The 16,138-nt window shown below is 26.2% G+C and overlaps 1 protein-coding gene across 1 annotated transcript; it reads left to right on the forward strand.

Moving 5' to 3' along the window:
* Positions 1-6,908: 6,908 nt before the first annotated feature.
* LOC105800546 (heat stress transcription factor A-6b) lies at positions 6,909-8,705 on the forward strand. The gene is made up of 2 exons (XM_012631743.2): positions 6,909-7,554; positions 7,634-8,705. Exons 1-2 carry the CDS (start codon positions 7,252-7,254, stop codon positions 8,351-8,353), a joined length of 1,023 nt encoding a protein of 340 aa, XP_012487197.2. The 5' UTR covers positions 6,909-7,251; the 3' UTR covers positions 8,354-8,705.
* The last annotated feature ends 7,433 nt before the right edge of the window (positions 8,706-16,138 follow it).

The following is a 16,138-nucleotide window of genomic DNA, read 5'->3' on the forward strand; positions in this document are numbered from 1 at the left end:
TTTTTTTATTAAGATTGTAAACATAGAATTTTGTGTATATACATCATAAATTCAATTTTGAATACTATAAATTACACCATATATAACAATAAAATGTAACAGTATTAAAAATAAGTTACACTTGGTTGAGCTCGAGCTTTCAATGTTGTAAGTCAAATTTAGTCTATATTTTAAACTGACTTAAATTTTTTTTATCCATATCCATTTTTCGTGTCTAATATTGTTGTTCTAATTAAAACAAATAACTTGAACATTGAATACATCTATAATTACATCAACAGTGAAACACTTAATTAAATAACAAACTGAAATCCACCTGAATCAATCTAAAATTTTCTCAAAATTTGAGAAATAAAGTAGTCGTAGATTGGAGTCCGAAATAATTAGAAAAGGTGAAGGTAATGAACAAAATCCAGTGGTGGTGATGTGAGATATGGGTTCTGGAGAGTTCCCCATTGAGGAGCGTATGGGAATCTTGTGGAACCAATAATGAAGGGAGAGACAGATACAACACACCTTGTCTTTATATAATTAAAATCATGTTTTTAATTCTTGAATTTGATCTCATAACCTAACCTAAAAGTACCAAATAATTATCAACTTGGCTTTGAAATTCTCTATAGGGTTTTTGGTGCATCGGGTATATCCGGTGAAGCTCTACAATCAACCGAAAACTATTTCTTTAAAATATTGTTTTATTCCCTTACAATTAGGCCCATCTTTCATCAAATCAAACTTTATTTCACTCTTTTTCATGATTTTGTGGACTGTTCATTCCTTTGTCAAAAGCATGGTTTTAGAATTATATTATCCAACTCGATCCATTTTTATCTCGAATCATATCGATTTAAGAGTCAATTGGTTCTCCCTTTTATTTCGAACCGAAGCATCGATTAATCCAGTTTCAATAACTAAAGTTTAAATTTCTAATGACAATTTCCACATAAAAATCACTTATCAATCAATATAATTTGATACACAAATGATATCACCCACCCAGGGGCGAAACCAGAACAATTTTTTAAGAGGGCCGAATAAAATTTTAATTTTTTATAGTCTGTATTGTTATAATTTTTAAAGGATTAAATCAAATTCTTATAATTTTAAGGGGGCCAAAGTGTAATTTTATATTTACTGATTTAAATTTTTTTTAAAAAAAATTAGAGAGCCTAAATGGCAATTTTTATTTTAGGGGGGCTGGGGCCCATGCCAGCCCCCCTAAAATCGCCTCTTCACCCACCAATATATGATAATAATGAGGTTTTCAAAAAAAAAAAGAATATACAATATTTAGTAGATATCTATTTATATATATATATATGTACTATTAATGAAATCTCTTATTGAGTTGGTATTATGGGCTAAATGGGTACCAATCTGATTAGGAAATAGCTAATATATCCTTTTATTAAATGACTATTATTATTATTTTGAGGGCCTTTTGTCTTTTCACACTTTTATATGGTTTTAAAATAAAAGCACAAAATTAACATATCTAATGAATGAACCCATGTTTAATAGATTTATAAACAATTTTTTACTACTATACTAATAATAATTCTTAATTAAATTTTAAAAATAACTTTTAACATAAAATATATATATTATTATTTTCAGATCTTACGTTTCATTATTTATTATACATTATTTTCAAATACACACTTATATTTTAAATATGTGGTTTCTAAATATTATAAAAATTGTGACTGAGTTTGATGTAACTCGACTCATTGACACAAATTCAACAGTGAAATGACAAAAAAAAGGTTGAAATTTGATTACAAGAAACTAATCAGTTAAGGATAAACATGTCTTTTAACGTGAGGAGAAAACTACCCACTATCTATTTAAGCCATGCTAGTAAGTAACTAGCATTAAAATTAATCATTCACATCAAATGATTTATATTTTTAAAATTTCAAACTTTTTAAGCATAATTATTTATAAAAAATACTATTATTGTTTATTGAGAGAAGTACAATTACAATACAACACAATTATAAGTTCGATCAAGTACGTATAAAGAATCGAAAATAACCAGACAAAATCTACATATGACACGCGTATAATATGAGACAGAGATTCACACAGCGCAAGTACACATAGTGAGACTCAAATTTGAATCACAAAAATTCATATATTTATTTTATATATTTTAAAATGTAACTTTAACCAAGGTAATAAATATCTTATCAGTGGATATATCATTTTTTACTTGTATCGATACATTTTGATATCGACAGGTTTCAAATTTTGATGTATTGTTATGGATTTGTTAATCACACAATTTTTAAGATACTTTTATTTTGATCACCCAAGAAAATCATACAATTTTATCACTATTATTAGATAAATTTCTCATATATATTAAATATCTGAATTAATTTGAAAGTGACACTTGTTTTTTTTATTTATATTGTTCATGTTCGTTTTATAGTCCATGTTAGGGGTTTGTGGTTGCCCCTTCCAACAAAATCATTTCTAAAGTTTGAACTTGAATCCCCCCCTTAAAGTGCAACGTGCCTCACCATTGCATCTAATCCTTTCTTCACAAATGGTATTTGACTTCTATATATAGTGTCTTTTTTGAATTTGTTTAAAAAATATTGTAGATTATTGAAAAGATTAATCACGGATACAAATTTTGTTGTATAATGAAATTTCATGACAATAAATTTTAACAAATTAAATATTTATGTATTGATCAAACTATATATGTAAAGAATGTTCTCTAATTTTTTTGTGTATATAAAAGTTTTATTCATATTAAAATTTTCAAAGAAGGTTTTATGGTATAATTAATTGTTATGAAGAAAATAAATGATAATAAAATTTTCAGCATTATTCGTGTACCGGTTTGTGTGCGCATTATTTCAACCGGTTAACACAATTAACCCCCCTTTTCACCAACAAGTTCCGTGTAACCCTTAGTTAAATGAAATATCTGCATTTTGGCCCCTCTTAATAATTAATATTTTATTTTAACACTAAATCTTCAACTTTGACCGATCCAAAATTTTATAATTTTTAATTCGATTCACCAAGATGAAATTTCTAGTTTGCCCTTTGTATGTTTATAGGAATCTAAACAACAATAATGGTCTAAATTCTAAACATAGATTTTAGATATAGGTGAAGTAAATAGATGAAAGTATAATGATTAGGGTAGTAATTATAATAAATTTTAATTATCTAGACATGTTTAGCTAACAAACTGTATTTATATTGTAACTTTCTTTGTAATATTTGGTAGTATAAATTATAATTATATAATTACGTAAATTTAATTCTAAAAATAATATTAATTATTATAAAATAATGAATAAAATTAAATCATCATATATAATATGTTAGTTCAAGAATGTATCCGATAATACAATTACTAATAAAATTAATAAAAATTTTAATATACTATGTAATTTTATCTGATTACTCTAGTACTCCATGTTTATTTAATTCACATTTGAATAATTACACTCAAATTTAATTTACTATTAATTAAAAGTATTTTTAGTCTGTACTTAAATTAACTTTTGACTTAATGTTCACTTTTTGGCCACTTATTGGAGCATAAAATCCAAAACCAATGATATTATGACAGGTTTAAACACCTTTGGAATTTACCAAATCGAGAAAAACAAAGTTCATACAATTAAATTCTATATCATACATCATGATTCGGACTTTAGGTGCTAAGCAAATATATATATAAAAAGAATCAAAATATAAATTAATTGAAAAGTATTAATATTATGTGAATTAGATTCTTATATTAGCTTAAGATTACATTTGTAAACTCAGATTTAATCAAGAGAATATTCAAACAAGTGATCAAATTTTAAATATAGAGAATTTAAATTTGATGTGTTAAAAATATACTGCATGGTTAGAAATTAGGAAGGTTGCCTTTTTTTTTGACATGTTAGATCCAAACCATCATTACGATGCGGGTAGTTAAAATTTTATTTGTGTTTTAAATATACCCTATGCTATATATGAGTTAACATTTAGCACCCAAGTTAATTGGTAGCTAACAAAAATATCTAATTGATACAATATTAATATTTTGAAGATTCAATTAAATTTTTTAATGTTTGTGTATTAATTTAGAATATGTAGTATAATTTAAAGGCATCCTATATGATTAATCCTCATTAGAAGTGTCATAAATAATTAAAAATAATTTTACATTGATACTTATACATTTTTATAATTAAATTTAAATAAAAATATTTATTAATTCTTAGACAATGAAACAAACCATTTGAGTAGAGGTGCTCATGGCCGGGCGGCCACACGGCCCGTCCGAAATATGGGAGGGTTTGGGTAAAAATATAGGCCCGAAATATGAGCTTTGGCAAAAAAATGAGGCCCGTTTAGAAAACAGGCTGGGCCTCGGGCACTGCTTTTATGGCGCGAGCTCGGCCTGGCGCCAATATAATAAACATATTTTTTTATTTTTTTATTTTAAAATATTTTTAAAATATTTTTAAAATAAATTTTAAGTGTTTTATTAAAAAAAATAGGCCGGGTCGGGCTGGGCTCGGGCTTAGGAATTTTTTCCCAAGCTGGGCCTGGACAAAATCTTAGGCCCATATTTTGGGCCGGGCCGGGCCAGGCCTTGACCTAGGATGCGGGCCGAAATTTTTTCCTAAACCCGACCTGGCCCATGATCACATCTACATTTGAGTCGGTTTAGGCGAATTACCAAGATAGGGGTTGAATCTTTTTTTTTTTAATAAACATCTTTGATTGTACATGTGTCAGGTAAATATATCATCTAATTATTGTTTTTTTTGCAAAAGATTTAGTTATTTGTATAAAATATATAATCTCTTTTGTTAAATAATATATACATATGTTTAGTAATTATAATTTATACAAATATAACCTAGAAAAAGGGAAGGGGGATTGGCCATTCCAAAATTTAAGCATAAAGCCAATGAACCCTTGCCTCAACAACAAGTATGAAGTTTTAAGAATGTTGAGAATTTAGATTCCAGTTTTATTATGTGTAAATGTATGAATTATTTACTAGATTTATTTTAGGCGGTTAGTTAATTACATTTAATTTGTAAGAGTTAGGTTAGTTAATAATCAATCTAATATTTGTAATTATTGATTCTATTTTAACTTAAAAATAAATAAATAAATAAATTCAATGAACAACAAATATAAAAAATTATAAAGTCTCATAATCAAGATTAGATTTGTTTAAGTCAACCGAGTTTTAGTTCAGTTGGTATCAGCATTGTTGTCAGTGTAATAGATGTGTATTCGAGTATGTTGAAGTGCATTATCCTCTTATTTAAAGGTTGGGGAGAGATTGTGGATAGTTCTAGACATTATATCAAAAAACAAAAATTAAGAATCGTTATATATACTCGCTTATATGAAATGAAGTAAAAAAAAATGTTTAATGTTGGAGCTTCTTACTCAATTCAATAAATTGAGATTCGTATAAAGCAATTTTAATCGGAACATATTAACTTGAAATTAAAATGTTAATAATATAATTAAAATTTTATTTTGATTTAATTATAAAATTAATAAATATTAATTTAAGATTATTTTGAGGCAACAAATGAATTATTCAGATCAAACTAGATCTAGCCGGAATGTAACAATCTTAATTAGATTTCACTTTGATTAGTGCATAAAATAATACTTAAATGCTTAGATATTTTCCAATAAAAAAAGGACTATTTGCTAGATATTTTTGAAAACCCTAAATCCTTTCCCCTAAGTCTCCCACATAGATCGGTCAAAAAGAAAGGGGGAGCCCTTTCATTTAGAATAGTAATAAAAGTTTGCTGATTTCAAAAAAAGGGCTACATTTTTATTTCAAAGATTTAAATTTTAACTTTTCTTTTATAAATTATATAATATTTGAGTGTGTAAAATAAATGTATTATACCAATATTCTAACTTGTAATTACATAAAAGATTACAACACAAAGTAAATGAAGGTTTTTTGGGGTCTCATTGTAGCAAATGAAGTTGAACAACTTTCAGAATCGAAGTTAAATTATAATTTTGGTCTCTTTACTATGAAAACGTTAAAATTTAATCTTGCTACTTTAATTTAATATACTTTTATTTCACTACTTTCTAATATTATTAGTTAACACAAAATAATTAACGCTATTAAATTTTCTTATTAAAATAAAATGTGATTTTTCCTTGGAAACATTGAACTTAATTTACTATTTAATCCTTGAGGTTTAATTAATTGATGTAATTTGATAATCCTATTATTATAGTGTCATTGGTTAGTCCAAAAATTTGTGTGAAATTTTCTTAGAAACAGACTGTTTAATTATGATTTAGTCATTATACATAATTTAATTCCTCTATTTTTTATGTCATTAGTTAATTCAAATAATTAACACTATTAACTATTTCGAGTTAAAACACCAAATTAATATTCTTTTCGTGTAAATTATTAAAACTAAGTATGATGTTTTTAAAATAAAGATATCAAATCATACCAATTAAAATATAATAATTAAATTTCAAATTTAAACATGACAAAAAAAACACAAATTGACCCTAAATGAAATCTATTTGGTTAAAAACATTTGTCTTGAGAAGAAATGATTATATGAAACCGTGATTTCACGTTATTCTTATTCCTTTCTAATAGAAGTACAGCAAATCGGATTTTTACTCCTGATTTTTAGTTTTTTCCTCATGAAAAATTCAAATCCAACTAAAAATACTAAAAATCAGAAAGAAAAATCTAATTTATCATGCTCCCATTAGAAAAGAATAAAGATGACGTAGAATAACAATTTCATACGATCTATTCTCTTGTCCCAAGACAGGTACAAGATATAGTATAATAATATTACAAATAAAAAACAACAGGAATAAATAAAGCCAAAATGACTTTCTAAAAGGAGAAAGTTGTGGTGGGGAATATAGCAAAAATATCTCGTTGTCATTGCCATTGCCAAATTTTATTTCTTGCTTTTTCACAACATCACTCAGCGTCCTAACCAACCGAAAGTAAAAGAAATGAGCGAAACAAAGAAATATATATATATATTTATAAACAATTTTTTATTATATCAAAGTTCCTATGGATTTAACCTAATGAGACCCATGTTCACATCTGTCTCTTGTTTCTCAACTCTTCCATGTCTTTTTTTCACCTGCAGTACTGAACTGTTTTTGGTCCATCCATGGCCTGAATCTGCAAATCAAAGCCCTAACTTTTTCCCTTTCTTTTGGGGTTTCTAAGCAAAGATGAATCCATATGAAAGAATTAAACAAGAGTTTCAAGGAACAAGCTCATCATCCTATCATGGTGATATACTGTCCATGGCTACCCCTCAACCAATAGAAGGACTCCATGAAGGAGGTCCTCCTCCGTTTCTCACAAAAGCATATGATATCATTGATGATTCAGGCACCAATCACATCATTTCATGGAGTGGAGGTAACAACAGCTTCATTGTATGGGATCCCCAAGCATTTTCAATGATCCTTTTGCCTAGGTACTTCAAGCACAACAATTTCTCAAGCTTTGTAAGGCAACTCAATACCTATGTAAGTAAATCTTTTTGAAACTTTGGTTTTGTAATTTAGTTCCATACATAGAATAAGATCTTTCTTTTTCTTTTTATAGGGGTTTAGAAAAGTAGATCCAGATAGATGGGAGTTTGCTAATGAAAAATTCCTTAGAGGACAAAGGCATTTACTTAAAACCATTAGAAGAAGAAAAACACAACAAGTTCAAGCTTCGTATGGTGGTTTAGATCCTTGCGTTGAAGTTGGGAGGTTTGGGGTTGATGTAGATATCGATAGGTTAAAGCGTGATAAACAGGTTTTAATGGCGGAACTGGTGAAACTAAGGCAACAACAACATAATACCAAGACATATTTACAAGTAATGGAAGAAAGGTTGAAGAAGACTGAGATGAAACAACAACAAATGATGAGTTTCTTAGCTAAAGCAATGCAGAATCCCAACTTTGTTCAACAATTAATACAACAAAAAGATAAAAGGAAAGAGCTTGAAGAAGCTATAACTAATAAAAGAAGGAGACGAATAGATAATCATAATCAAACGTTTGTTAAAGCTGAACCAGTTGAGAGCTTTGGTGGTGCATTTGAAGTTGTAGAGTTGGATGAAATTGCGATGGACTTGCAGGAAAAGCATGATGAAGAACATGGAAGCTGCTATGATAAAGGTAAAAGAATTGATGATGGAGGGTTTTGGAATGATTTATTGAATGATGATATGGAGGAAGAGATATCAGCTTTGCAAGCTAATGGGGTTGAAGATGAAGAAGGTATAGATGTTTTGGTTGAACAGCTTGGGTTCTTGGGCTCTAGTCCAAAGTAGAGCTTTTGCATTTGCAGAAATGGCGGTTTCTAACAGGTTTCCTTTCTGGCTTCAATGGCGGCCTTTGGGAGGGGCAAAACCAGGTAAAGCTTTTCTTTCCTTTAATTTGAGGTTTTCGGTTTGTTGAAATCTTAGAATTTAAAGCTTGTAGATTTACATATTAATAGAAAGAACATATTGGTAAAATTCATTGGTGGAGCTTGGGAGAAGAAGACTCTAGTAGATTACTATAAGTTTAAGTATAACTGTCTTTCATCCTACTTTCTTATTTCTACTTTGCTCTAGAATGTGCAATTGAATACTTTTATTTTAATTTTACATAATTTAATAATATCATTAGTACTCAAAACAAGTTGGTATGCCTAATTTTCTCTTAAATAAATCTAATCATCTCCTTGAAATATAAATTTATTATTGATTGAATATAATTTCTAACAATGTCGTATCCAAACATTATACTCAAAATCTGTTGATATGCCTAATTTTCTTTTAAATAACTTTAATCAGTTATTTCTAACAATGTCGTCTCCAAACATAAAACTCAAAACTTGTTGGTATGCCTAATTTTCTTTCAAATAACTTTAAGCATCTGGCTGAAATGTAAATTTATTATTGATTGAATATAATGAACTACATAGAAGCTTATAAATGTGCCAATAACACCCGTGCTTCTTCGCATCATCACTTTAATGGAAACAATTAAATCAAAATTAAAGTAAAGGTATTTGATAAATATTAGTTTAGGTAATAACTAATAAGATTAAAGACTTAATTTGATAATTTTGGATGTAATGAAAATTTTACCTAATTTCATAGTTTTAAAATGTCTTCATAATAAAATAAAATTATTTTAATAACTTCGAGGTCTTGCAATCAATTTTGTTATGAATTGTATTTATAATTGAATTCGGATAGAAAGCAAGTGCTTGATTAATTTGAAAAAAATTAATCACAATAATATACTTGTATTTAATTTGAATATTTTTATAAAAAAATCTAAATGTACTAATCTTAATAAATGTATACCTTCGTTGGCAATTCTTTTAAGTCTGTATTTATTTTAGACAGGCATTAATCGAAATTTTATTGTATCAAATATATATTATGTTGATTATTGCTCTCTCAATAAGCATGAAATAATAAACTTACTTCCCTAAAATACTATTTTTCACTTACAAACTGACTACAATAAATACTAGTAATAATTAGGGTAAGTTAAAAAAATTTATGTTACACATTTTATGGGAGTAAATATAGTGGCATTTAACCGTTTCATAATATTTCTTTTATGTGGTTAAAGTATCATTTAACCGTTTCATAAAAAATATTTTTTAAAATTATGAGATTAGTAATTTCAACAATGTTGTATCTAAAATTTAAACTTGAGTTTTGTAATACCTTTTATTGCAACATCCAAAATTTATTGGTTATGGTTGAATAATAGAAATGATAGTGAGAGATGAAAGATGTTAGTAAATTTGGGGAGTAATGATAGTGGGCATGGGAGCTGCCATGGACGCATCGTGTGAGACTGTGAGTTGAAGCAGGCAGGCAAAGCGAGGGACCAGCAACTGAGCCATGCATGTGCAGTTAGATCTTTAAAAAAGGAAAACAAAGGGTTTGGGTAATTATATATGAAAGGGGCAAATGGCCCAGGGAAAAAGCTTAGATGATGAAGTGCAGGAAGCTTAAACAAGAAACTTGAAAATTTAGGCATGGTTGCCACCGCCTACAAGATTTGAGTTGGCTCACGTTTTAACACTCTTTTCTCTCTTGCCTGTTTAATGGATAGGATTCCACGTGCTTCTTGTCACTCTCTCTATCCCTTCCATTCATTGGATCTTACATTTACTTCAACATTAATATTTAATCAAAATGAATTCCTGACCATCTCTAAACTGCACATCCAAGAGATATATATTTTTTATGAAGAAATTGGGTAACGAAGGAGATGTCTGTCCATTGACATTATTAGTATATTTCGTAAAAAGTTATCGACTTAGCACGTTGATTGGATTATCTTCATATGATGTGATTTATGATTGATAAATAAATAAATATGTCTAATTGTTAATAAATACGTGAACTTAAATTTACTAATTTTTGCATATAACTTATTGAATTGTTGATTTTAATTGGCGAGACTTTCTAAATCTACGATTTAATAGCAAAAGTTAAACAATATCATTAAGTTGTACTAACTATTTGAGTATAAAAATCAATTTTTCATAAATTAAAATACAACAATTAAATTCTTAAATTTCATAAAATAGAGGAAATTCAAATTTAGACGATTATGCTTTCTAATAGTGTGAAGTTGGGTGGAAAACATTCCCAAAGATTTAACTTTTTCTTCACTTTCCTATTTGCTAATTCTTAAAATAGTTTTGTTCTAAAATCATAAAATCAATCTTATACAACTTTCTTTTTCAAGTTATTTATTGGAGCGAACCCAATAATTAATTCTCCACATTCTATAGGCCTATTAAGTAGTAGATGTTGACCATGAGTTTAATTCCATGCCTAAATTTATTAAAATAAATCACTCTCTTTATTGTTTTTACTTGGGAAAATTAATTAGTAAATTAAGATAAATTCAATTCTTAACATTTATATCTTTTGTCAATTTAGTCATCATTTCTTTTTAATAGCTAAATTTGGTCTTAACTTTTAAAATAGTCAAATTTAACCATCAACATTTTATAAAAAGTTGAATAGGTGTTTTTTAACATAAATATTAAATTTTAAACAACGCAGTCTACATGACAATTCACTTACATGTATTTCATACCTTTTTTTCTTTAATTTTAGGAACTTTTATATATTTTTATTTTTTAATATTTTGTATATTTAGTTAGAATTTCTATTAAAAAAGATAATTTAATTATTTTTAAAGGTTAATGGTCAATTTTAACTAAAGAAAAGAGAACCAAATTAACAAAAGTTATAAACATAAAAGACTAAATTTACCATTATTCCATAAAAGTTACATTAACTTTGGGTGTGTGTATTCTTTATTCGATCAGTAGGATTCTAAAATTCCACTCTTTATTCACCATTATTAAGAACTTCAAGTTTTACAATTTAATTAATAAAGTGACATATTTATTAAAATATTTGGTATATTGATAGTGCATACTTTAATTGTATAAACATGATTAAAAATTTGCGACATTTTAGGGTGTAATTAAATCTAGTAAAATTATCAAATAAATAGTAAGCTCGAGTTTCAATTGATTCAAAAATTAAAGCTCGTACTTGATTTGAACTCAATCAAATATCAAATTTTAAGCTCAAGTTCAATCAAGATATAATTAATCTACTCAATATTAAATTTGATTAAGCTTATTTATTTTTAAACTCGAATTAATTCATACTTAAACTCATTTAAACTCGTGAACTATTCAAATTGAATATTTATGATACTTGATGGATACTTAAAGCTGCTGGAATTATTATCAAAATTTGTCCTGAATTTTGAAACGTTAAAGAAGATGCTAAACAAAACCAAATGGCTTTCCTTATTAAAAAGGTAAAGAGTAGCCATCAAACAAGCATATGGAAGCACGTCCGAAGACTTGAAGGGCCAATAGGGTTTTCATTGAAAGGCACTCACTCTCCCAATAGTGTGATGAAAACAACATGGCCAGCCTCAAAAGGATTATATATATTTTGTATTTCATATACCCACCACCGACACAAGCCCAACGCTCTGGTTTCAATCTTTTGAACTTATCCTTTCTTTTTCTTTTTCCTTTGTAATTATCCACAAAGCTTTGTCCTTCTCTAATTCCCTAAATCATTGATTAAACAACTTAAACATTTTTTTAATTTAAAAACCCATCCCATTGGAGTGTTCACTTTCAACAATAATACAATAATAAACGGAGTTTTTCTTCTTAATTTTGCAAGTAAAATATAAAAAAATATCTATTTTGATCAATTAATATAATAATTTTTAAGATATTGGCTCGTGTTCAACCAAAAATCTAAATATTATAAAATGAATGAGATAATATTTTCTAAATATATTTTGTTATGTTAAAGGATTAATATATTATTTCGTTTGGTTTTAATGTTTAATTTGTTATTTAAATTTTATTTTGCTTTAATTTGATATTTGAGTTTAGTTTTATTGTTACTTTTGGTACTTGACTTTTTTAAAACAAAGTAATATATTAAATAATATATTAATCTTATATTAAAATCAATCCATAGATCACTCAAAAAAACTCGATTAATTTGAATTGAAGAGCTAAAACTGTCTTCTATACAAACCATAGGTGGAGGGGATGACCACCAAGGACGAAGCTAAAATTTTGTATTGAGAGCTCAAACTAAAATTAAAGAAATCGGAGGTGAAACTAAAAAAAAATTATACTAAAATGATCTAAATTAAATAAATAATTCTTTAGAAGAGTCAAAATATAAATTTCTCATCTAATCAAAATAATTAAAATTAAAGTCCAACTTCGCAAAGGCTCCTATCCCGATAACAACAACAAAGGTTGAACATTAATATTAGCGATTGATTTAACCACTACTTTCTTATATTATCGGTGATAATTTATGAGATTTGAACGATATTAAATTTTTTGTAAAATATTTTTAATTTCAGAATTTTATATTTACATATAAACACATGTGTATATGCGTTATCAATAAACTGAAAACGAAATAAATTACAACAATATTTGCTTAAAAAAGAAATAAATTACAATAATATTAATACTTACTAATATTAAAACATAAAACGATGTGCTCTAACACGACCGAATACTTTTGGTCTCGAATTCAGAATACATTAGATTTTTCTATGGGCAAAAGAAAAAAAAGGTTTTGGACCTTTCCACACGTTAGAATATTGAATTTAGTTTATAAAAATATATATTGATCCCTTTAAAACTCATAAATCTTAAAAGTCAACAAAACGAGTGGCATACCCTAATTGATGGCACGCCCAACTCTAACATCATCAAATTTATTAATTAACAATTAATACAGAATTTAAAGTGTTTTTCCTTAATATATAATTAAAAAATAAAAACGACTTTTGTTAATTTCAGAGCCTCGGAAATTTTGTTAATTTAAAAATATGAAACGCGTGTGGAGACGAGGATTGTTATTGGACCGTGATTTATTTATTTCATAATAATTATGAAAATGACTTATATTTTCAATTAATAATTGTAATATAAAAGAATATATATATATATATGTATACTGTATATCGTTAATTTCCAGGTGAGGTCTTGCCGACGAAGGAAAAACAGTTTGCAAAAGAAGCCTGTAGTTAATAAAGAAACTTCACCTTAAAAGATATCCAAAGACTAAATTGCCCTCCTCTATAATATTAGAATTACTATTTATATTTTAAATATTTCCCATTAAAAATTAAGTTTTAATTCCTAAATTGTAATATATATATATATATATATATAGTATATTAAAATTCCTCTCCAATAAAAATAAATTTTAACAAGATAAAATGTTATCTAATGGTTGAATTTAAGATTAATGTTAACTGAAAATATCTTTTATTACTTTGTCAACAATTTAATCAATTTCTTTTAGTGTGGAGTTGACAAACTTATTCAATTTTGAAAACTTAAGAAATTTATGTTAGGATTTGAAATTTATTTAATAAGTGATTTGAAATATATATAATTCATTTAAATTAAATTTAAACTACTGATTTGATCAATTGATTCTATTATTTATTTAAGTGTTAACTGAAAGTTGATATGTGTAAAATGACAAATAAAGACATGATATATTTTATTGTTAAGTATTTATTTGTTTATAATACATTTTCTTTATTGGTTAAATTATTCAAATAGAACACTGTTACCAATGAATTAAAATATCCATCATGGAAATTAATTAGTGATTTTTTTGAAGTTTTAAATAAATAAATTTATTGAGTTCCTTACTTGCAAATATTAACTTTGTGGAAATTGATAAATGTTAATAGTGTATCAATATAATCGTAGACTATATTGTTAGTGATAATTATGTCATGTTCTTAGCATGTAAATTAGTGATAGTTATGTTACACTCTAAATAAATTTGTCAAGTAGCGTATTTCAATTAATATAAAGTTGCATAAAAATCATTTTACACGAGTAAATTGAAAATAAATTAAGAGTACATAAATATTCAATGATGAATGGACTCAAATAAAAATTTCTTGCGGCAATGTTGATTTTTGTAGATTCACAATGAAGTTTTTTTTTTTTTTTTAGATTTACTTTGGACTTTGGAGGTGGTGAAAGTGGAAATTAAATGAGATAATGGAGGCTACTGATATCTTGGCACCCCTATTAGGTTTGAGAGCATGTGGTAAATGGAGTCATTTTTTAACAAATATGGTCAGATATGTCATTTCACATATCTCATTCCCAATTAGATGCTAAAAATAGTTGCTCATCCTAACGTTTTTTGTTTTGAAGATTTTAGCTCAACAAGCTTTTGTAAATATCCATTCACCACACACTACAATCAAAGGGTTTGACTAACTAATCCTCAATTTGTGCCCAAATCAACTAAAAAAGGCCCAAAACACTGTGTACCAAACATCTCCAATAAAAATTTTAAAATTAAAAAAAACTAATTTTAAAAATTAAAACCATTAAAATTATTAAAAAATATAAAAGTATATATATTTTCATGATTTTTATTTTGTTAAAAAATTAATGTTTACATGTCATCTACACATTAATCCATGTGTATGCCATATCAAGAAATTAACAAATGTTAACTTTCCATCTATTTTGAGGTGATTTGACAAAAGATTATAAATTTAAAGATTAAAAGAAAATGAAAACTTAGATGAATGGTGAAAATAATTTGTTATTATAGGAGAAAAAAACCATTACACCATAAATGTCAATTGGAAAGTTCAACATAATTACTATGCAGTTGTATCAATACAATCATAAATAAAACAAATTCAAGCAATTATAATTAAAATTAATTTAGTACAAAGCACACTCTAATTAAAAAGTAAAAATATATTTGTACAAAATCAACATATAATAAAATTGAATCTAAAATAAATCTGAAAAATATTACATGATATTTATGCACAAAGAAACTTGATTTAGAGTGTGTTTAATAAACTAAAAATTAAGTGTTGAAAAATTGAATCCTGAATTTAATAGGTGTTGATTTCATATTAGAAAATTGTTTGATAAATTAGTAAATGTAAGCACCGAATATGATTATGTTGTTTGATAAAAGTAAATATTGATATTTAAAACAATATTTATTTCTTAATTTTAATCTTATAAATATAATATTTTATATTATTTTGGATATATTTGGATAAAATAAATATATTAATTTGAATATCTCTTATTTAAAAAATGATAATTTATTTCATTTTAATAAAATAAAATAACTTAATATTTTCTACATTAAATGATAAATAGCTATCTATTTACTTATTTTATTCAACATGTTTTTCTAATTTTTATTAAATAAAAATTTCAATAATTTATCAAACACCTTAACATTTGTCAGGATGTAATTGGCAGTCAACACAAGCATTAAATTCATATATAGAATTAAAATTTCAATAAAAATATATAAAAAATCAATACAAATATATAAAAATCAAACTCAATAAATTAATCCTAATATAGTAAAATTCTCTAACTATTATTAAACTACAAAGCTGTAACTCAAACAAAAGAAGGAGGGCAATTCCGTAAATAATAATGATCACATCATCGTCTTAAAAAAAACAAATTTCTTAATAAAAACAAAACAAAAAAACAAAAT

The sequence above is a fragment of the Gossypium raimondii genome, chromosome 9 (genome assembly GCF_025698545.1).
Source record: "Gossypium raimondii isolate GPD5lz chromosome 9, ASM2569854v1, whole genome shotgun sequence".
Taxonomy (NCBI): domain Eukaryota; kingdom Viridiplantae; phylum Streptophyta; class Magnoliopsida; order Malvales; family Malvaceae; genus Gossypium; species Gossypium raimondii.